Below are 21978 nucleotides of genomic sequence, written 5' to 3' on the forward strand. Positions count from 1 at the left end.
CCAGATTCGATTCGATTTTCGTTTTTTTTCGTCATATGCTATATATATAGGCAATATAGGCTATACACTTTTTTGTCGATTTGTCGCCAAACTGGTGCGTGGCGGCTGCTGCGCATGCGTGCGAGCTTTTCGCGTTTCGTTTTTCGCGACTCTTGTTGGCCTGGCCAACTGACCGAACGTATATAAGCGATTATAGGGCCGGGCTGGCCAACAGTCCAGTCCAGTCTGCTCTACATCTCCCATCGATCCGATCCGATCCGATCCGATTCGATCCGTGGCGTTGCGTTGTAGAATTATATCCGATCCGGAGTCGCGGTCGATCGCGGTTTGTGAAAAAGAAAACACCATCAGCCAAAGGATATACAATTCTTATAATACTTCCCGCCAACCAGAAGGATTGCAATCTTGTGAATTCTTTTTTGAAAAGTGCAAATGTGGTTCTAGTGAGCAATACGAAAAGGATACATTAAGCTCTAAGGCCAATCCTCAGCCAACGAATTTGAATCGACTTTGGTGATTTCACTTTGTGGAAATATGAAGGTTGGTCCTGCGAAAAATTTATTAAAACCCATGGACGTTCTTAAAAGGATAATGAAAGTGCTTATGGATATTTTTAAATTGTATCTCAAAAGTGTCATTTAATATTTTAAAAAGCTTCTTCTGAACCGAAAAAAAACTTTAAAGTGATGTGTGGAAAAGGACATAAAAGTTTTGAATATGTTTGGTTAAGAAAATGATTATTATTTTAATTGAAAGGTTATTTATACCAACAAAAAATTCATTAACAATTTAAACAGTAATAGCCACAAAACAGATTCAGGATTTTAAAAAATTTTAAGAAATTTTTTTAATTTTTGAATGCAAGAAAGGGTTTTAAAAAATTATTATTATGTAAAATGTAGCTTAGAGGTTTTGAAAAAGAATTTGTTTTGAATACAGATCCTAGTTTAAAAATATTTTATAAAACTTTATATTGTAGTTTTTTTTTTTAACTTTTGAAATAAAGATAGAATAAAGAAATTTGAATAAAGATTTAAATATAATAAAATATTTGTTCTTATAATTCAAATATATACAACAAATTTTCGTATATTTCTTCTAAAGTTTCTTAAAATATATCTTAAAAGGACCTTTATTTTCCTTCGAACTACTTTTTATGTTTCTTTTAATTTTTTAACTTTCACTAACTTTAAAAACGTTTCACCTTGCAGTTCCATTTGATAGCCCTTTTGGGCTGGCTGGGAGCTGTCCTGGCAGATCCTTCACCAACCTTAGCCCCGCCGATTCTCCCTTGCGTCCACGCGGCCACCGCCGGCTACTCGTATCCTCCTCCGGCTGAGGTGAAGTTCTCCATCACGCCAGGAGTAACCAAGTACAGCCAAACTCCGGCTATCTCCACATACTCGGAGAACGGCAAGCTGCTGCATACCTCGGTGGGCACTGGCGGAGCATCCTACGAGTCCACCGTTGGATTGGAGGGTCTGTCCCACGGTGGCATCACCCAGATCGACAAGTACATAGCTCCGGTGCAGAAATCACTGTTTACTCCGTCAGCGGAGTACGGAGCAGGCATAACCTATGCGGAAAAATCTCCGGCGGCCAAGTACGCAACTGTGGTGCCATCCGGAATAGAGATCAAGAACCTGGTCTCCCCAGCCCTGACCAAAACCTTGCTGACGGCACCCAAGCTGGATAACGCCTATTTGCCGCCGTCTCCGGGTCTCACCAAAGTGGCCACTTACACCTCACCCGGATACAGCTACAGTTCCGCCACTCCGGGTATTTCCAAGGTGGCCACCTACTCTTCCCCAGCTCCCTCGAGCATTCCCTACTATGCCCCACCAGTGACCACAAAGGTGGCGACGTACAGCTCACCCGGATACACATACTCCAAGGCCACGCCTGGATACTCCAAGGTGGAGACTTACTCCTCTCCCGGTTATAGTTACGGTCAGATCTCGCCCGGAATCGCGAAGATAGCCACATACTCGCCGTCAGAATCCTACTCTGCGCCAGCCATTGCCAAGGTATCCACCTACTCGGCTCCGGCAGTTAAATTGGCGACCACCTCATCCCTGCTCGCCTCTCACGGAACAGGCTACTCCGCCAGCTACGCTCCCACGATCACCAAGTACAGTCAGGCGGCGGACGTGTCCCACCAGTACTTCTCCAAGCCCATTGTGGCCGCGTATCCGGGTCCTGCTTTGGTAGCCCCAGCTGTCACTAAGATAGCCGCGGGCTACGGAGGCACTGCCTCTGGTGCCGTTTCCCATCAGTATGTATCGAAGCCGGCAGTAGCAATTGCTGCTCCTGCTATTGCGAAGGTTGCTACCTATGCTGCTCCAGCCCTGTCCACATACGCCACTGCTCCTGCCATTTCCAAGGTGGCCACATATGGTGCTCCCTCTATTTCCACCTATTCCTCCGCTCCGGCGGTTACCAAATTGGCCACTTCCTATGGAGGCAGTGGGTTGGGCTATAGTTCCGGAGCTGTTTCCCATCAATATGTGTCCAAACCGGCTGTGGCCATTGCCGCTGCTCCTGCTATCGCTAAGGTGGCCACCTACTCGGCTCCAGCGATATCAACCTACTCCAGTGCTCCAGCCATCTCAAAAATAGCCGCCATTGCTGCACCCACTGTGTCCACATACTCGTCCGGACCACTGGTCTCTAAAGTAGCCACTGGCTATGGTATTAGTGGATCTGGAGCGGTATCGCACCAGTATGTGTCGAAGCCCGCTGTGGCCACCATTTCGGCTGCTCCAGCCATTGCAAAGGTAGCCACCTATGCCGCCCCAGCAGTGTCAACCTACGCCACTGCGCCGGCTATTTCCAAAGTGGCTACATATGCTGCTCCGGCCATTTCCACATACTCCGCTGCTCCAGTCTTGACAAAGGTGGCCACCTCCTATGGTGGTAGCGGGGCAGGATACAGTTCGGGTGCTGTTTCCCACCAATATGTATCCAAGCCGGCAGTGGCCACCATCTCAGCCGCACCTGCCATCTCCAAAGTGGCTACCTATGCATCTCCGGTTATTTCCACTTACTCCTCAGCGCCAGTGGTGACGAAACTGGCCACCGGCTATGGAGCATCTGGCCACGGAGCTGTGTCCCATCAATATGTGTCCAAGCCAGCTGTGGCTACCATCTCTGCGGCTCCCGCCATTGCCAAGGTGGCCACCTATGCTGCTCCTGCAGTGTCTACCTACGCCACTGCTCCTGCCGTCTCCAAAATAGCCACCTATGCCGCTCCAGCGGTGGCCACCAAGATCGCCTACAGCCAGGCGGCGGATGTTTCCCACCAATACATCTCCAAGCCGATTGTGGCCGCCTACCCTGCCGCGGCTCCTGCCTTGGTGGCTCCAGCAGTGACCAAGATTCCCAGCTATGGAGGATCCGGCCATGGTGCCGTTTCCCATCAGTATGTGTCCAAACCGGCAGTGGCCACAATTGCCACAGCTCCTGCCATTGCTAAAGTAGCAACCTATGCTGCTCCTGCCATTTCCACCTACTCCTCTGCTCCTGCGGTAACCAAAGTATCCACTTCTTATGGAGGAAGTAGTTTGGGCTACAGCTCGGGAGCTGCAGTGGCCACTATATCGGCAGCTCCTGCTATTGCCAAGGTGGCGACCTACGCTGCTCCGGCCATCTCTACTTACTCCGCTGCTCCCACTCTCACCAAGATCGCCACGAGCTATGGAGGATCAGGCCATGGCGCCGTCTCCCATCAGTATGTGTCCAAGCCGGCCATCGCTGTTGCTCCAGTGGCTCCTGTGGCACCTCTAATCTCCAAGACCTACCTACCAGCAGCTCCTGCTTTGACTCTCCAGCCCGCGAAATTGGCCACAGGATACGGAGTAAGTGGCTCCGGTGCTGTGTCTCATCAATACGTGTCCAAGCCAGCAGTAGCCACCATCTCTGCTGCTCCTGCCATTGCAAAGGTTGCTAGCTATGCTGCTCCTGCCATCTCCACCTACTCCACTGCTCCGGCCATCTCGAAAATTGCCACCTACGGTGCTCCAGCAGTTTCCACCATCTCGGCTGCTCCCGGCTATGGTATCAGTGGCTCTGGTGCGGTATCCCATCAGTATGTTTCCAAGCCAGCTGTGGCAACTATTGCAGCGGCTCCTGCCATAGCCAAAGTGGCCACCTATGCAGCTCCAGCTGTGAGCCACATATCAACAGGACACGCCATCTCCTCGGGACCTCTTTTGTCCACCTACTCTGCTGCTCCCGCCATTGCCAAAGTGGCCACTGGCTATGGAGTTAGTGGCTCCGGAGCTGTCTCCCATCAGTATGTGTCCAAGCCGGCTCCTGCCATCGCCAAGGTGACCACCACATACTCTGCTCCTGCAGTGAGCCACATCACCACAGGACCTGCCATCGCAAAGGTGGCTTCTCCCATCGGTTTGGGCTTGGGCGTCGGCTATGGCATCAGTGGCCACGGACATGGAGCAGCCTTGCTGGGAGCTCCTCTGACCAAGTTGACGTCTGCTCCTGCCTATTCCCTGGGAGGAAAGTTGACGAGCAGCACTGCCTATGGCATTCATGCGGGTGAGTATGTTGCCACAGATATTCTTCCATATTTTACGAATCTCTTTCAGGTAAACTTGGTCTGGGTGGAGGTCTTGGTGGAGGTCACGATGGTGGCTACTACGGTGCCATTTCCCTCGGACATGCTGCCGTTTCTCCAGCCCTTAACTATCAGGGTCTGCTGACCCACGGATCCGGATTGGCTCCAGCTACCGCCTCGCTGGGACACCTGGACTCCTCGTTGAGTGGCTACGCCCATGGAGAAGGTGGCATTGGACCTCTGGGTGCGGGTTTCTACCGCTATGCTCCCAGTGTATCGGCTCTTAGCAGTCACGCCCCGCTGGCGGCTACCGCCTACCTAAAATCCGCCCCTGTGGCCCAGCCAGCTCTGCTGAAGGTGGTGCCCGAGAAGCACCTGGAGCACTTTGTAAGTTCTTAGCCAAAGAATGACTACGGAGTTCCAGTGAATGATTACTATTCTTCCTTCCAGGATGCTCATCCTCGTTATGCCTTCGAGTATGCCGTAAACGATCCACACACCGGCGACAACAAGCACCAGAAGGAGGAGCGGGACGGAGACGTGGTCAAGGGCGAGTACTCCCTGGTGGAGCCCGACGGAAATGTCCGCACCGTAAAGTACTACGCCGACTGGGAGACGGGTTTCCACGCCGAGGTCATCAACAGTCGCGATCAGGGCAAGATTGTGGCCAAGCGTGAAACGGAAGCCAAGTCGTGAGGTAACTAGGAATAAATTAAATACTTTGTTAATTAAATAAATTAAATTTGTTTAATTTTTTAAAGCTTTTCAGGGGTCGCTAATTGTTTGGTTCGTTCAGCCACTGTAAATAGCCTAAAATCCAATCTTATTCTCATTAAACATTAAACGTATTTATGTAAATCCCACAACAACAATCAACACCAACAACATATATATGGTATATATCCCCCCCCCCTTAAATCCTGGATTACCCCGATTTTGTGCTCATGTGATAAGTGTTTCGTTTTTAATTGAACTGCTTGCGCTGCTCTTCCTCTCATCTCGAAACTGCGCGTCTCTCTTATTGCCCAGAAAATAAAAACTATATACATACTGTACATAACGACATTGCGAATTGTATATGATATTTTGTAAAGAGTTAATTTCAAAATAAACGACATTTAGGATCGCAACCGTCGATAGTGATCGACAATGAGATTAACATCATTTGTGTTTTCAGTGGGGACCACCAATCTTTTGAGGTATATCTCGTAGGCGTCGGATGACTTTGGCCAAGATATAGCTTTTTAAGAGGGTCATATAGTGATTCAGATTGGTGAAGAATCGCTCTACTAAACCTCTCAAGAATTTGATGAATATTGGCAAAGATACTGCATTTATAGGTAATAGTAATGCCCCCATGCATTTTTCACAATTCTTGAAAAGGAACTCCCAAAAAAGTTGCTAGAGGATAACTAGAGGGCTTTCGATGATTCTGGAATGGAGGGATTTGCGGAGTGAGCCTTTTTTGGAGATTGTCACCCGCGGAGGACTTTTGGCCCACAAGATCCTCCAGAAAGTACTCTAAAAGGGAATTCTTGTTTGAAGTGAATCGGTGAAACAGTATCCTTTTAGACCAAAATCAGTTCACATGCCAAAGACTTAGAGGTTAAGGGACTCACTGATTAATTGAGGCTTGAGACTTACATAAGTTGAGTGTTAGGTTACAACCCCAGTAACCATGTCGAAAACAAACATCTTTTTAAAAGGAGCACAACTTCAACCGAGTGTCAATAAATTCAAACGATCCCGAACGCTAAAGGAGAACAGTTCACAAAATATATTGCTCCCATTTTAAATATACATATGTATATTTTTTGTAACAAAAATGGATAGAGTATTCACATTTACTGCACTTTTTAAAGTATTGGATAAAAAATTGCAACATTTGGCCGATGAGGCTGAATCAATTTGGAAGGTATTGGCGTCAATGATTGAAAAATTGAAGGGATCTAGCAACCTCGAGAAGACTAAAAAGGAAATTGATTTGCTGGAGGACAGAATAAAGCAGATCTTTGAAATAGATATGAAAATGAAGTATTTAATTCCAAAAGTTGATCTTCTTTTGCTTATCTCGCGGCGATACCGCTATTATAATGAACTTCTTCAACATGGAGATGAATAGTATTGAGAAGGAGCTAAATTATTTAGATAAAACATTTTTAAGCCAGGAAGATCGTGGATAAAAAAAAATTATGTTTGACCCTTTTTGGTTGCTTAAAATTAAAAAGCGATAAGTTTAAAGCATTCAACTATCTGTTTCCTCTTTCTGTTGGGCACAGTGGGGTAAACAAATGGCTTAAAAATCAGTGTATTGGTATAGTTTTTATGGAGATTTATGGAGAATCTAAAATCGTTAAAGGTATTAGAATCGCTTAAGAGTCGGTTGATTGTCGCCAAAGATATAGCCTTTTCTGGGGGTATATATGTATGTATGGAAAAGGCTTATATTATATTTTAAAACGACCCCTAGAAATTTTGAGAAAATATCTAAAAAATTTGATTATAATGCAGATTAGTGGAGAATCAATCCACGAGTCATTTAAGGCATTCCGCTGAAGAATCGGATGATTTTTGGCCAAGATATAGCCTTTTTAGTGACTCAGATAGTCATGTCCACTCTTTTTAGATTTTTGAAGGGGACCCCCTAGAAATTTTGACAAAAAATCTAAAAAATATTTTGTTCCTGGATTATAATGCAGATTAGTGGAGAATCAATCCACGAGTCATTTAAGGCATTCCGCTGAAGAATCGGATGATTTCTGGCCAAGATATAGCCTTTTTAGTGATTCAGATGGTCATTTTCATTCTTTTTCAAATTTTTGAAGGGGACCCCCTAGAAATTTTGACAAAAAATCTAAAAAATATTTTGTTCCTGGATTATAATGCAGATTAGTGGAGAATCAATCCACGAGTCATTTAAAGTATTCCGCTGAAGAATCGGATGATTTTTGGACAAGATATAGCCTTCTGGGTGACTCAGATGGTCATTTCTACTCTTTTTCAGATTTTTGAAGGGGAACCGAATAGAACATTGAAAGGAAAATCGAACCCTCAAGGAAAAGCAGCTGATGTGGTCGCCACCCGGAGGTCAATGCGTTCCTGCATTGAGGGAAGTACTGATCGAGAATCGCACCTATTCAGGATCGAACTGAAGAACCAACTACCCGGCCTGTTATAACTACCCGTCTTATATTATTGTAATTATAATAACATAATATAATAATAACAATATAAAGGCTTAAGTATAGCCTGGGCTTTGCTGAATATTGGTAAATGTATCATTCATAATTTTAATAATAAACGAATTTTATTTTAATTCATCTAAATAGTAATGTAAATTTGTTTATTTTCCGATTAACTCAAACATATCCATAATGTGTATATAATTGTACAGTTTTATTCGAATACAAGTAGATAACTAATTTCGTAATTAGTCCTGGATTAACTAGTTCCCCTTTATTGATAGTGTTTATATATAAGCAGCAATCACATAAGCCTTTGTTCTGACCGAAAATACTATTGGAATACCACCTACACCATAAAACTCTAGAAGTTTGGCCCGAATGCTTGCCGCAGATCCTCTGTGATGAAGAGCCCGAAGTCGGTGTTCTTGGCCCGATACGGATGCTGGGTGCAATATGTCTGGAAGATATGTCGCAGGACGCGGCTACCCTGCAGCTCCACATCCGATCGCCGTTGGCTCCCAGCCGAGCCCATTTCCAGGTGGGCCAGAAGCCATTGGTTCTTCAGGGAGCGCAGCTCCTGCTCCAGGTTGGATAGTTCTAGGCTGCCGGATTGTGGCACATGCAGCGGTTCCAAGGAAGCCAAGCTTTTACGTAGCTCACTGCCCTGCATTTTGACGCGCAGGGTGCGCTCTTGCCGAAGGGCCTGATGGAGCAGGTTCATCTCCCGGTTGGAGCTAATCGTGGTGCTGGTGACACAGGCACTGTCCGCCTGCTGCTGTTCCCGCCAGTGTTGCTGTGCCTGCTCCAAACTGGTTACCTTCTCTCCCAGAACATTCAATGCGTGTCCCAGAGCTGCTTCCTTGACTAGGATTGACTGCTCCAGGTGCTCCACAGCCTCGGCGAAACCGACTAGGACATGACACTGTTTGCTCAACTGCTTCTCGGCCATCTCCTTGCGGATCTGCATCTCAGAGAAGTCCTGTTGCTTCATCTTGGCCAAGTACTTCAAGGACTTGATCTCCTTGTCCCGCTCGGAAACAGTCAGCTCCAGGGTCTTCACGTCCTCGTAGTGCCGCTTCACCTGGGCGGCCCGTTCCTGGAGCGTGTTTGTGGCTGCGTGACGCACATACTCCGTGTTCACGTCCGTAGACTCCAGCAGCGTGAAGAGCTCATCTAGTTGCTCCTCTAGCAGCTGCATGCAGTGCTGGCTATAGGCATCCACTTCCCTGGGCTCCGGGGTGTCCTGGCTGGGAGCGAACTTGTTGTAGTTCAGCACCAGCATCCTCCACAGCTTCTCATGGGCAATGCCCCCATTTGACTCTCTGCTGGCCTCCCGGGCAGTTGCGTCCAGCAGACGTATAAGAGCGCCCAGTGCATCGTTTGCCTCCAGGATACGTTGATACCGAGCACACTGCATGCCCGTCCAGGCGGCCGTCTTGCCGCCACTCTGGAGTTTCTTCTGCAGCTTCTTCAGCTTCTGTTTTTGGGCGCAGCTCTGCTCCATCAGAAGCTGCATGCACAGGAAGGAGGCAGTTTGCTCGTGGCCCAACTGGATGATGGTGTGCATCAGTCCTGCATTGGCATTGACGGCATCTAAGCCAGCCTCGTACACCTCGACTAGAGCTCCGTATAGCTGCTTCTCATCTAGCAGCTCCACCAGAGTCTGCGGTGGCATCAGATTCTGGTGAAGCCCGTTGATGTAGTGCAGCACCCGCTGGATGGGCTCACAGTTGGTGTGCTCGTCCAGCTGGCCAGTCTTCAGTAGGCGCACAAACTCGTCCAGCTGCTGCTCCTGCAGCTCCAGATCACTGCGGTAAATGGCCGCGTGGGTGCACAACTCGTAGTCGCAGTGGTTGAGTCCGTGGCGGAACTGCTGCAGCACCAGCTGGAGACTCTTGAGGAGATACAGGCACTGCGATCGAAAGATGTAGCGCTGCACGGAGTAGCCCTCGAATATGGCATCACGACCTGGTATAAACATTACAATAGAGCTGCAAACGATTCTACTTTTAGTGAATCGAGTAAATTCGATTCGATTCTGAAAAAGATCGATTTAAATCGATTTAGATCGAAAAAATAAATATATAAATATATATGCTCAAAAATTGTAGAGGAAAACATAAGCCTTTAAACAATAATATAAATACAGAGTTCTTGAGATCAACAGTTTTAAAGCTATTTTTTTTATAGATTCCATCCTAATATCTTGCACCTGTAAGAAATATTTAGAATTGCAAATTAGACTAGATTTATCACAAAATGAAATCTAAACAACAAACCTTCCAATAGTCTAACGGGCTTATATTTGGCGTCGCGTGGTTGGCTTCTAAATATTGTCGGAGCACAATAATGGCATCCGACATTGGGGTTTTAATTTTATTTGCAATTTTGGATTGCATAAACGAAAAGTATGCGTTGTTTTCTTTGTTAAAGTGACAGATTGCTCGATGCATCGATTCCCTAAAATAGGAATCGATGTTCTCGCTCAACTCAAAAACATCGATGTAATCGATTTAAGATCGAATCGTTTGCAGCTCTACATTACAAATGAGATTCCCTTTAGAAACTAATCCCCTAAGAACACTCACCAAACTCACAAGCCGTGGGAAACTTTTCGTTGATGGCCTGGCAGACGATGGTCAGTTTCTCGTTCATTCGTTCCAGCAGCAGGATGACCAGGACAACATCATGCTCCCCGCCCCGCAGCAGGAACTGTTCCGGAACAAAGGCCAGGACGTGCTCCAAGTGTTGACGCTGTAGGCGCATCTCCACCGACTTGATCTGCTGCTCCAAAGCCCGACCGTAGGCCTTGCTCACGCTGAAGATGTGCTGGTAGTCCGTCTGGCTCTGGTTGGAGGTCTCCTCCTGCTGGGACTCGTTGGCGCTGCTAAAGTCCTCTATGGACAGAGTGCCGTCGGCCCGGAGCTGGAGCTGCTCCTGGAGTTGACGGACCAGATCCCGAAACTTCATAATGGTCACATCCCGATCGTAGAGACTCTCGATGGCGGCGTTCTTCTGCTGCTCCAGGATCTTTACCTGTCCACTCAACTTGTCGATCTCCTCGCGCAGATCCGCCTCCAGCTCCTGGTTGCTTTCGATGAGCTGCTCCTGTATTTGCTCCAGAGCCTCCAATTCGTTGACCTCCTCTTCGAGGAGCTTGACACGATCTTCCAGCTCCAGTTTGAGAGCAGCCAGTTGAGTGACCATCGACTCGGCACCGAGTGAGGCATCCACTTGCTCCTTCAAGTCCATCAGCTGCACCTCCATGTGATCCACCCGTCGGCTGAGTAATTCCTTAATGCTCTTCAGTTCGTTGATCTCCGAGTGCTTGGTCTCCAGTTCCTTGTTTGTGCGTTGACCCATCTGCTTCTCCACGGCCAGGGTGTCCCTTAGGCGGATCACAGTCTCCCGGAGTCGTTGATTGTACTGCTCCAGACGGAGATACTCTCCGGCTGACTGTGGAGTCACTCCTAACGAGGACTGCTTCTCGTTCTTCTCGAAGCACGGATCTTGCTGTTGTTCCTCCTGCTCGGCTTTCAGGATCTCCACATCCAGGGTGAGTTCATCGTTGCGCTCCTGAGCCATTTCCAGTTCGATTTGCAACGTCTCCATGCGCTCCTCCGCCATCTCCTTGTCCAAGGTAAGCAACTCAATACTCTCGGCTATTTCATCCAGTTCCCTCTTGAACTTCGACGAAGCATCCTGGGCTTCTCTCAGCTCGTGACGGGACCTCTGTAGCTCCCGCTGAAGAAGCACCTGCTGGGTCATTATCTGCGACTTGAACTCCATCAACTGTTCGTTGTGAATCCGCATGCGTTCCAGGTCCAGAAGCTTCAGCTTGTCCTCGCTCTTTTGGACTCTCAAGAGCTGAAGTTCCTCCTTCAGCTGTCGGAGTTCCGGGCTATCCAACGGAGGAGCCACTGTGCTGGGTGTACGAAGTGAAGTTCCAGGAGTGAACTGCGGCTTTAGGATCTCCAGGAAGCGTGGCTCCACAAAGGCTGCCGGAGGTGCTCTCTTTACGGAGCCTGTAGGACTCATGCTCGTTTTGCTCCTCTTGGGGGCCAGGGCCAGAGGCACCGGCATGGCCAGAGTCAACTGGGCCGTGGAGCTCTGAGCCTGGGCCGTTGTCGGCTTGGGCTGGCTAATCCTAGTAGGCCGCAACTGGGTGTAGGATGTGGACCGCCTTTGGTTGCAGGTCATGGCCGGAGGCTTCAACTGCGCTGGCAAATCACCCAGTGTGCTTGTCTGGAGAGGATTGTTGGCCAACTGCTGACTTGGCTTGACATCTTCCTTGCTCTTTCCTTCTGTTTGATCTTTCTGTGGATCTTCAGCCTTGTTCACTGGCTCTGGAGGAGCCTTTTCTTCCTGTGGAGGAGTCTCCTTGGTTGCCTTACTTGGAGTGGTTTTAATTTTCTCATTTTTCTCCGCTTCCAGACTACTTGATGGGCCATCTGAGATATTTGGGTTCTACGGGATAAATACATATATATTTTTAAAGATATTTTTAATAATAAAAATAAATAATATTTTTAATATATAAAAACACTTCTCTCTTTTCGATATTCTTTTCAAAATAATACTTGACCTAAATACGCTTCAGAAACTCACCCTTGGAAGCTGTAGGGGCTGCATGGGTTGATTGACCAAAAACTTGCCCGAAGTTTTGGCCACGGACGTCTCATCCCTTGAAGACTTTGGATTCCTTAACTGTTTTTGCGGTGAGCCCGGATTGGCAGAAGATGCCTTCGTTTTTCCGGAGGAACTAGCCATCTGCTCCCTCTGATTATCCTACGCAAAGTAAAATTTTTCATACATGTCTACATATATCCGCCAACTGGCCCACTTCTGATACTCACTGGCTCATCCACGGACTTGCCACTTCCACCACCACTAGCAGGCCGCCTCGTGAGTTTACTTCGTGCACCGTCGCGCTGCATTTCTAGGGATTTTTGATTATCCGCTTCGCCAACTCCGCCCTCGCCAATCCTCACCAGCTGCTGGGCGCGCACAAACAGGCCGCAATTGGTGGGGCACTTGAAGTAGGTGCTGCCATGGATGGTGCCATTGTTCTTGCCCAACGGCTCGTCCAGAATCACGCCGATCCAGAGGCCGGCGGCAAAGTTTGTGCGTCCCACATAGGCAACCGTTCCGTGCAAATTTTTACCCGTTACCTCAACACGCTGTCCAAGTTTTGGCTTCGGTTCCCGGGGGCTCATCGTCTAAAAGCGGCGCTTACGTCATTTTGCGGACCTGGTAGTCCGGACTGGTGTCAGCAAGTGGATGAACCGATGGCAATAGCGTGTGTAATCCCAGTTAACAGCTTGCAAAAGTGCACTGCTGAGCAAAAACCGATTCGTCATGTGTTGCGTGGGCCCCACCCCAAAAGGAAATGGGTTCCTCCGGGCGCAGGCGCAATCGGAGCCTCAAGAAAGGGTGGTTCGTACTAGAGTGGGCGGTTAGGTGGCCTATGGGAAAGGTCAGCACGTGGGTTTCAATGAAAACAAAGGCTTTGGTTTCAATGCTCATAATAACGACAAACGGGAATCACAATTTTTTATTTTTTGGGCAAACGTTTGGAAAATGAAGAAGCCTGGGAGCGAATTTCCTCAACAATGCGTTCCTCCTCGGCTAGCATGGTCATAATGACCTCCGCATTGGCACGGGAAACCTCCAGCGACCCCTCATCTTCCGGTGAACGACCGAACTCTTCTTTAACCAATCGCATAATGGTACCAGTAATCTTCTTCAAAGGATCCAGAAGCTCCTTCTTATTCTTCTTTCCGCCAGAAGCTTTCTTCACGGCTTGAGTACCGCTGCATCCTGGTTTCTCATCCAGTTCCGGAATAGCCTCTTTAGACCCGGCCACTTTGGCTACAGTTTCCTCGCGCTGCTGGTCCAAACTGCGGGCCTTTTGGACTTCAGTGTCATCCACGGGACGCATATCGATACCGACCAGCCGTTGGCAAAACTGGCATTGTCCAATTATTCCGATACGGGAATTCATCTTGGAGAGTTCTATTCTTAGAAATGTCTCGAAAAGAGATGGAAAATTTACAAAGTATTAGAGCGCTTTTCGTATTTGTGTGTAGCTCTGAATCCGGATTTTGTAGAGACTGATGAAACCAGTTGGAAAGCACAACCAAACCTGATACACATGCCGGCCAGCTTGCTATGTTTTCAAATAAATTTCTACGTAGTTTTATTTTAAGGATTAGGGTTTTATTTATTTATTTTATATACAATCTTTTCTGATCAATTTTATCCCTGGTCTAAATACAATCGATGAACATTCAAACATTTGACGAATTTATTAATATTGCTGATTTATAATTTGAGGGGAGACCATAGTTCGTAGCCTAAGTGTATGGATTTGGTGTTTGTGCCTTTTGCTTAATACGTGCTTCCAGCTAAAGGTGAACCGTGGCATGCATACATATATGTATCTGCCGCTTAGAAGACATTGCGGCAGATGGGACAGGTGGATTTGCTGCTGGTGGTAAACCATTTGTACTAAAAAGAAAGAAATAAAAAGTTAAAATAAACCCTTTTTGAAATGTAATCAGAAACTAACCAAGCAAGGTCCATGGAATTTCTTTTTGCAGGTTTTGCAGGTGAGCTTTGGGAGCTGGCAAGTGTCCTGGTGGATGACTGTGTAGCATACATAGCACTCCTCCACTCCCTCGAACTTCTTGTCCAGGTTGTTCTTCCACATGGTAAGGCCATCGTAAATGGTGCCATTCTTCAAAATTTAAACTGGTCAGTATTTTTAAATGCCAGAATATTATATTATTTTACCTGATGAGTGAGGAAGATGGTTAACTGCATGCCCACGTTGCGAGAGGAGGCCCTTCCCCCAATCTGTTTTCCGCACTCTACCTTTACAGCCCCCAAAGGATAATTGGGGGCGAGGGTAATCACCAGTTCCATGCGCGCCTCGTCAATGGCATAAACAGCCAGGACTTCACGGGTGGAGGCGTGAACTGTGACCTAAAAAATATATAGTTTTGAAACAATTATTCTCAGTAATCGGTGCTTTTGTAGCTGAATCATCGCTTTCCCTAAAAGGACTTGAGAAATCTGCAAAAGGATAGCCTTTAATCTCTTAAAATGTTGACCCTTGACGTTTTTCGTTTGACCACCATTATCCTACTTTTGATCTTCATTATCATAGCATTTGGTCTACGCTCGTACATGGAGGTCGAAGTACTCCAAGACTGAGAAGACTCCACCATCTTCAATCAACCACTAGACCCACCTGCATGTTTTCGTGCTTCTCCTTACGATTGGCAATCGCCTTGAGTTCCTCGGTGCAGATAAGGGAGCTCACGTAGTTGGTGGTGAGGTTATCCACAAAGTTCTTCTGCCTGGATTGGGTGGCATTCCACCAGCGACGCACCACGGCCGGCAGCTTCCGCAACACTTCCGTGTACAGGTGGCAGACATATCTATCCAGCGGCAACTGTTGATCTGTAAAAGTATGAATATTTTTTTATGAGATCATGCTATGCTGTGTGTTGGCTTTCAAATCATCTCCAGTCAAATAATAATATAGCATAGAGTTCGTATCGTTCGATCGTCTGCTCCCAAAAATTGTTTTTGTTTAATTTTTGGTTTTTTGTCGAAAGTATTGTGATCATGCCTTCCGAGAAACCGATAAACTTTAAGGAGGTGCCCTCCGAAATGCCACCACCGAAGCGCATCCACCTCGAAAGCGAACGAAAGACCGTGGCCGAAGCCATCAACTTCCTAAAGGCCCAGTGCGACACTCGCCCGCAACCGAAAAAAAAGGAGGATGATCCGGCCCAGGAAGGGCCGACTGTGGCCGACGAGCTAAACGCCCGCCTGGCCATGGTCCATGTTCGTGAGGCTCGCGCTAAGCACATCAAACGGCTGGTCAAGTACCCTGGTCACGAAACACAAGGATTGTATAGGTTCGAATGATTCTATGGCTTGGTAGGAAGTCAAATTTTATAAAAAATATAAAATATGCAGGTTCATCTGCGTCTGTCCGCGTTACCATCCCTGCTATGTCCCCTGCCAGCACACCGGCCAGATCATCATCGACAGAGATGTGCTGTCGCGCGATGAGCACATCTGCTTCCTGGCCACGCCCAAAAAGGACTTCTCCTCGCCCCAGCTGGGCAAGCAGGCGCGCTACTACACCAAGAAGATCTTCGTCAACCAGTGCACAGCTCGTATCGAGCGTCTGGCCGATCCACATCCGAAACGAGTTATGGACACCTTTAACTTGTTCAGAGAGGTGCTCGAGCCACGGCAACTGGCCGCCCTAGAGAATCAGATGAAGCCCAAGCCCCCAGTGGAGGCCATGACCATGGAAAAGGCCGTGGAGTACATGGAGGAGGAGATGCGCCAGAGACGAGCGGCCAAGCGTGTGCACCAACGACGCTGCAAGGGTCTCAAGAAGCGCATCCTGCAGCGTCAACGCAAGCAAATGCAGAAGATCATCTGTGTCCTGTTTGAGGAAATGAAGGATTTCCTTCTGAACGATCAGTTCATTGTGGACGAGAATTCGCCACTATGTTGTGTCATCCTGGAGCGTCTAAGGGAGTTTACAGGTAATATTTGTCTTACTAGGATCGGATTGAGTTCCTTACGAATTTTATCCCTCAGATCAAGAGTTCTATACCACCAGTAACCTACGCGAATACCAAAGGATATTGGCCAACAACCTAACCGTTTGGATCAACAAGTTCATCTCGAACTTGAACATCTACTTGGCGCCACAACAGATACCTGTCCAGCGCCCAATGATGGGAGAGGACGATCCCGAACAGTTTGTGCCCCTGTCGGATTACATATCTGTGTCGGATATCCCCGAAGAGGAGGAGATGTGCGAAATGGAAGGCGGATATGGCGAGTTCGACGACTATGGCTATGGCGAGGACTACTTGCCAGACGTCTTGGACGACACCGGCTCGGAGGAGACCCTGATTGCTTAGAAGAACTCACCCTTCAACTGGGACCAATTAAGCTCCTTGTAGACGCCGTTGCTGTGCACCTTGGCACCGTGATTTTTTAGAATGTCCACCGGCATGGCGCGGAATAGGAAGTGTAGGAAATTCTGTAATGTAATGACGAAATTTTAGAGTGCATTCCCAAATCAATAGTAATGTTTAAGAATTGTTTTTTCACACCTCTTCGTATTTGTTATCATTCAACCAGTTGGTGTAGACAGCTCTCAGGGCAACTGGGGACTTGGCGCAGGCATTGATGATGCAGTCCCACAGAAAGAGGTAGCTGAGGGCATCGTGCCTATCAATGGGCTCGAGATCTTCCAACTCTGACAGCTTGAAAGTGAACTCTTCCAGATATTTCCGTATCAAGGCATCGTAACGGGTTAGGTAGTCTTCGAAGCGGTTGAGAAAATGCCATCTGGAGATCGTGGTAGTGGCATCTAAGCTCTCGCTTTGTTTCTCATTCAGTTCGATGTCATCGGCCACGAAGTGTGGGGTCAATTGTTTCAAGGCAAAAACAGCACTAACTCGAACCGAGTGCTGGAGACTGTACAGCTGCTTAAACAGGAAGTTGCAGAGATGATCCAGGGTGATGTTACTATTGGATTTGCAGAACTGAAAAAAGAAGAAAGATTATAAAAGGCTCTAAGGTATATGTTTATTATAAAAATTACCGCATAAACAAAGCTGTAGTCCAGTAACTCCAGAGTGGGAGTCAGATGCGCTAGTACGGCATCGTAGCAAGCTTGGAAGCCTGGCTCTACACTCGTCTCGTGGGTCAACTGGTAGTAGGATTTGAAGAGAACCACATTCACCTCCTTGGCGAATAGAGATTCCCATTCATCAATCATATTTTTGAGCAGTTCCGTGGAACTCTTCTGCTTCTCGGATCGTATAAACTCAATCAAGGCGGCAAATAATTGATAAACAGAAACCACAAATAGGCAAGTCTGCAATAAGAATGTGAGTATTATCTTAAGAAAGTACTTCTCATTAGTAGTATGTTAACTCACCTTAGGATCTTCATATTGGGTAATGGATTTGGAGACAGTCAACACCCAAGAACTGAGGCCTATCCGAATGGCATCCCAATTCTTGATGCTCAGTTCGTAGGGAAACCGTTTCAAGACCTCGGTGAGTAGTTTGATGAACTCCACGGTGTTTATGACAGATTCGTAGGGTTGTTGTTTCAGATCGCTTTAAAAGAATAATGGAGTAAGAATAGGAAAAGTTAGATATAATATTTTATAAGCTTACACATTGTAATGCAGCAAGTCCTTTTGGACACTCTGTTTCTCTCCAATACTGGTCATAAACTGCACCGCCGAGACAATGATATTACGATCTGACTGCTCATTCACATCGGACTCGAAATTGTTGAGGAGTAGAGCGCGGAAAACGGCAGCTTTGATCCAAATCTCTGGTGGATCCGTTCGCATAATGGCCGAACTAAGCCCAATAGATTTCTGCAAAAGCTTTGGAAGGAGAAACTGCAGAGCCATCACATAGACCTTGAGGGCGCCCTGGGTCACCAGAGAGTCGGACAGGTCCTCGTGCAGCAGAAGGGGCGCACTCTCATCGAAATCGGCATACTGATGTATAAGGTAGCCCAACAGACGGCTGCCTATCACACTGGGTTGTGCCACGGCATCTTGCCTGAGGCGCTGCTGAATTATTCCCACCAACTCGCTGGTATTGCACATGAAGTCGGACACTTTTTCAACCAAAATGATAATTTGTTCGTCGGTGGCAGTCGGCAAATCGCAGAGCTTTTGCCAGATCTCAGCAGCACTTGCAACACGAATGCACTGGAGCACCTCTGCGATGAGAGGTTCACTCCACTTCTTAAGCACATCAGCATTGGGATCACAATAGTCTTCGGTTAGTTCATCCTCGGGATCGTTGGGAGGCTTGGCCGATGGGAATTTAAAGACCAGCCTGTTGAGAGTGGCCAAGTTGATGGTTGAGCGCTGGATTAAGGGGTATATTTCTTTGGATTCCATAGATGCGCTATCGAAGGCAACTCCTGCGCTGACTGTCCCCGCCAAGGACTCCAATAGAACCACATGGTTTTCAAACTGCTGAACATTTTCGGGTGTTTTCAGGGGAGATTCCAGGAGAGCCGCTATAGTTTCATCTATCCGATCCATCCGCTTCTCCTCATCTTCGATATTTTCCGTGGAGCAGATCACAAACTTGGCCATCGCCTCCGCCATGCTATCCAAGTTTTCAGCGTTTACTCCCAGAGTTTTGGCCAAATCCTCAACTATGCTGGCACAGGTCTTCAGCATATCATCGTCTATTTCAATATCTTTGCTGGAGAGTGCATCTTGCCAGCACGTGGTGATTTCCCAGAGAGTGTCCTCGGAAAGATATTCCTCCGGCTGATGCTCCAAACTGAACTTGTAGAGCCTCAGAAAGACTTTCTGCCGCACCTCCAACGACGAGTTGTCATTGTTGCAAATCACAGGCATTATTTGAGCTAAAAAGCTACCGCACACTTCCACCGTGTTGTCTTTCACTGGCTGCTCCAGTGGCCCGCTCATGGCCAGCAGTATTTTGTCCACCGTCCCACCATTGATGAGTATGTCTCCTGTGTCGGTTTGGAAGAAGCACTTGTGCAGCAGGTTCAGCTTATCCCTATCATTGTCCACCACAACTTCCTCGGCAATCCGGGCAATTACGGCGCAGGTATCCGGACTACTAAGCATCTGCCTCACAGCAGGCTCGGTACAGAGCGGGTACGATAGGAGTCGGTGAAGAAGAAGGTTCTGGACTCGATTCTGAGGAAGCTGTAAGGGAAATATTATAAAAATAAAACAACATTCCTATTATTTTCAAGAAGCTTACCTTCAGAAGCTTCTTTTCAATATAAGCAAACCGCTGATCCGCTTCTAGGAGGGGCAGAATCTCAAACACAATCTCCACAACCGATTCAACCGCCCCATCGTTCACTTGACTCAGTAGGTTGACAAATCTGTCCAAGGAGCTGCTCAACTCGCCGGCGTCGGTAAAGCTCTTGTAGAAGTTGACATCGCTAAACATTTTGGTGAGGGTATGAACTTGCTCAACGTATCGGTTGGCAGAGCTGCCTTTCCCACTACCGCTTGCTTTATCCAGACAAATCCTCACCAGCTTCACAACCAACTGCTTAAGCTCCTTCTGTATGAAAGCAGCAGCCTCTTGGGCCTTCTTAACTGGCGTTGTGGGTTCACTCTTTTCAATCTTCTCCTCCTGCTGCTCCACAAACTTGACACTTGGTGATTCCAGGCTGGGATTGGCCACATGCAGATCCAGCACTAACAAGAGGACATGAGAAAGGAGCTGTTCATCAACCTCCTCGGCTGCCAGGTCTTTGGTAACCAGCTCAAAGATCTTAGTCCAAAATAAATTCAATAGCTTGGCGTACAGACCACCGTTGTCCAGCTTATTGTGGATCTGGCGATCCCAGAAAGCAACCAACGCAGAGCTATGCTGGAAGAAGTTTTTCACATGGGCACTGTCGCTCCTGAGCAGCCAGCTAATGGGTTCCAAAATATTCGTTTCTAGCAGCTTAATGGCAAACTCCTCGTCTTTTGATTCTTTCTCTTTTTTGTTGTTGATTTGTTGGAACAGAAAACGCAGACACTCGAAGTAGGCATTATGGATAACTGTGCAATCGGACTTGGACAACGGAGGATCGAATTTATCCGTGATGCCCAGTTTCATGTCATCAAAGAAGCGTTGGTAGAACTCGTAAATGTCCAGATCCTGCAGGGACGCAGGTGTAATCTTCGAAAGAAAAGGCAGCAGATTAGGGCAAATGGCCTGGGCATTGCGATTGAAGCCATTGCGGAGCAGGGTGGACAGTTTCGGTAGCAGGGCCTTGCGTATGTTGAGTGAGGCATACCAGTCATCGTAATTGTTCTGAAGTAACAAAACGCAGCCCCAAATTTGGGGAGCCACAACCGGATCAGAGTCGTCTATGAATTGAAAGCAGAGGGTCGTAAGCTGGGACTTTTGAGGTAAGATCACATCCAAGAGGGGAACCGATTGCAGGATATGGTAGATGCACTCGAACCAGGCGGCCCTAAAAGGGATAAACAATTATTTAATATTATCTGTTTATTTCCCACCATTCTAACACTTACTTTATGGGCGGCACTTTGTGTTTGGCAAAGCTCCAGAACTTTTGATGCGCCACCAGCGTTTCAAATCCTTCTTTGACTTGGCTCAGCTCCTCGGTTTGTGACGTTTTCTCCAAGAAGAAAGATAAAAGTTTGAGACTGCTAATCACAACCCGTTGGTACTTTTGTTCCGCCTCTTCGGGTGTTAGACTTTTTCCAATCGAAAGAGTGGCAGCTGTGTGGAAGGTCAGGTTGCGGGTGGCATACTCCAATATCTCCACCTGACAATGCAGGCATACCTCCCGAGTCCGATTCGCATTCCCCGCAAAGGTGTCCTTGAAGGACTGCCCGGCTATGCTGGCCGCAGGAGCGTAGGTATCGAAGCGACTGCCTAGCCAAACGGGAACGAGCAACTTCAGGTACGGAGCCATCGCCTTCTTGCACTTGGCCATGAGCAACTGCAGCACCGTTTGCGTAAGTTCGCGCACATTGTGCTCGGGGTCGCTGGCGAGGTTCAGGTAGTACTTCGGCCACAGGGGTAGAATGTTTTTCAGTGAATCCACGTCAGACTGTTCTATGAGTTCATGCAGTTCCTGTAGTGCCTTCTTTTTGGTCATGGGGTCCTTTTTTGAGAGCTTCCGGAGAATGATCTGAGTCTGGGGATCGATCGCCGCATCGAAACTATCCGGCATCTGTTCAGCGCTGGCGAATCCCGGAGCAAATGGCACCAGTCCACCGCCATCCGCTTGCGCTGAAAATCCCACGAAAATGGGCGTGGAGCTGCCCAGCAGCTCAGCTGTTCGGCTGCTGCTCGACGGCTGATGGGTGGCATTGCATTATATTAATGCTAGATTGTATAATGAATGGCAATTACGCCTTACCTTTGCATTATTTTTGGTGCGCGGTGCTTGTTTTGTCTTTCCACCCATTTCTTCTTCTTCTAAATACAGTCTATCGATAGCACGTGGCACACCAGGGTTGGAAATCAGCTGGTTTACGATAACGAAATATCAGGTGTTAATTTACATGTAATTTAAAGTTTATTTATTAAATAAAAAATTTAATTTATTAGTTAATTAGAACACAAAATTTTACATCTCAAGTTTTCTGATCAAAACGAGATTCCTGGCTGAAAAAAG

At 47.4% G+C, this 21978-nt stretch overlaps 4 protein-coding genes across 5 annotated transcripts; 2 read left to right on the forward strand and 2 right to left on the reverse strand.

Moving 5' to 3' along the window:
• Positions 1–396: 396 nt before the first annotated feature.
• Cpr76Bd (Cuticular protein 76Bd) lies at positions 397–5732 on the forward strand. The gene is made up of 6 exons (XM_070280349.1): positions 397–540; positions 1212–2837; positions 2898–4554; positions 4605–4960; positions 5024–5270; positions 5335–5732. The coding sequence occupies exons 1-5, from the start codon at positions 535–537 to the stop codon at positions 5267–5269; spliced, it is 3891 nt and encodes a 1296-aa protein (XP_070136450.1). The 5' UTR covers positions 397–534; the 3' UTR covers position 5270; positions 5335–5732.
• Positions 5733–7916: 2184 nt separating this feature from the next.
• On the reverse strand, positions 7917–13269 carry Dred (Dctn1-related). Of its 2 annotated transcripts, none has more exons than XM_017248449.3 (4): positions 12615–13269; positions 12367–12546; positions 10347–12225; positions 7917–9726 (listed from the first exon to the last, which is right to left on the reverse strand). In XM_017248449.3, exons 1-4 carry the CDS (start codon positions 12972–12974, stop codon positions 8120–8122), a joined length of 4026 nt encoding a protein of 1341 aa, XP_017103938.2. In that variant the 5' UTR covers positions 12975–13269; the 3' UTR covers positions 7917–8119. The 2 variants fall into 2 exon arrangements, with proteins under 2 accessions (XP_017103938.2, XP_070136570.1); XM_070280469.1 differs by lacking the exon at positions 7917–9726 and adding an exon at positions 9740–9796 and having other exon boundaries at positions 12615–13116.
• Positions 13270–13955: 686 nt separating this feature from the next.
• On the reverse strand, positions 13956–21847 carry Ltn1 (E3 ubiquitin-protein ligase listerin). The gene is made up of 12 exons (XM_017248439.3): positions 21721–21847; positions 20864–21657; positions 19584–20802; positions 17991–19525; positions 17747–17930; positions 17408–17683; positions 16914–17348; positions 16729–16840; positions 15014–15225; positions 14554–14745; positions 14330–14497; positions 13956–14268 (listed from the first exon to the last, which is right to left on the reverse strand). Exons 1-12 carry the CDS (start codon positions 21766–21768, stop codon positions 14209–14211), a joined length of 5235 nt encoding a protein of 1744 aa, XP_017103928.2. The 5' UTR covers positions 21769–21847; the 3' UTR covers positions 13956–14208.
• Rcd7 (Reduction in Cnn dots 7) lies at positions 15288–16912 on the forward strand. Its single transcript, XM_043209781.2, has 3 exons — positions 15288–15689; positions 15751–16334; positions 16390–16912. The coding sequence occupies exons 1-3, from the start codon at positions 15394–15396 to the stop codon at positions 16716–16718; spliced, it is 1209 nt and encodes a 402-aa protein (XP_043065716.1). The 5' UTR covers positions 15288–15393; the 3' UTR covers positions 16719–16912.
• Positions 21848–21978: the final 131 nt, after the last annotated feature.

This window comes from Drosophila bipectinata, chromosome 3L, assembly GCF_030179905.1.
Source record: "Drosophila bipectinata strain 14024-0381.07 chromosome 3L, DbipHiC1v2, whole genome shotgun sequence".
Lineage (NCBI taxonomy): Eukaryota > Metazoa > Arthropoda > Insecta > Diptera > Drosophilidae > Drosophila > Drosophila bipectinata.

Coding starts and splice junctions, on each gene's coding strand:
- Cpr76Bd (XM_070280349.1), top strand. Junction 2,838..2,897: donor CTGCGCCGGCTATTTCCAAA/GTGGCTACATAT, acceptor GTCTTGACAAAG/GTGGCCACCTCCTATGGTGG. Junction 4,555..4,604: donor TGCCTATGGCATTCATGCGG/GTGAGTATGTTG, acceptor AATCTCTTTCAG/GTAAACTTGGTCTGGGTGGA.
- Dred (XM_017248449.3), bottom strand. CDS start 12,974: ATGAGCCCCCGGGAACCGAAGCCAAAACTTGGACAGCGTGTTGAGGTA. Junction 12,547..12,614: donor GCAAGTCCGTGGATGAGCCA/GTGAGTATCAGA, acceptor TACTTTGCGTAG/GATAATCAGAGGGAGCAGAT. Junction 9,727..10,346: donor TCCCACGGCTTGTGAGTTTG/GTGAGTGTTCTT, acceptor TGTTTATACCAG/GTCGTGATGCCATATTCGAG.
- Rcd7 (XM_043209781.2), top strand. CDS start 15,394: ATGCCTTCCGAGAAACCGATAAACTTTAAGGAGGTGCCCTCCGAAATG. Junction 15,690..15,750: donor GAAACACAAGGATTGTATAG/GTTCGAATGATT, acceptor TAAAATATGCAG/GTTCATCTGCGTCTGTCCGC. Junction 16,335..16,389: donor GCGTCTAAGGGAGTTTACAG/GTAATATTTGTC, acceptor TTTATCCCTCAG/ATCAAGAGTTCTATACCACC.
- Ltn1 (XM_017248439.3), bottom strand. CDS start 21,768: ATGGGTGGAAAGACAAAACAAGCACCGCGCACCAAAAATAATGCAAAG. Junction 21,658..21,720: donor GCACCAAAAATAATGCAAAG/GTAAGGCGTAAT, acceptor GCCACCCATCAG/CCGTCGAGCAGCAGCCGAAC. Junction 14,498..14,553: donor CCATCTTCCTCACTCATCAG/GTAAAATAATAT, acceptor TAAATTTTGAAG/AATGGCACCATTTACGATGG.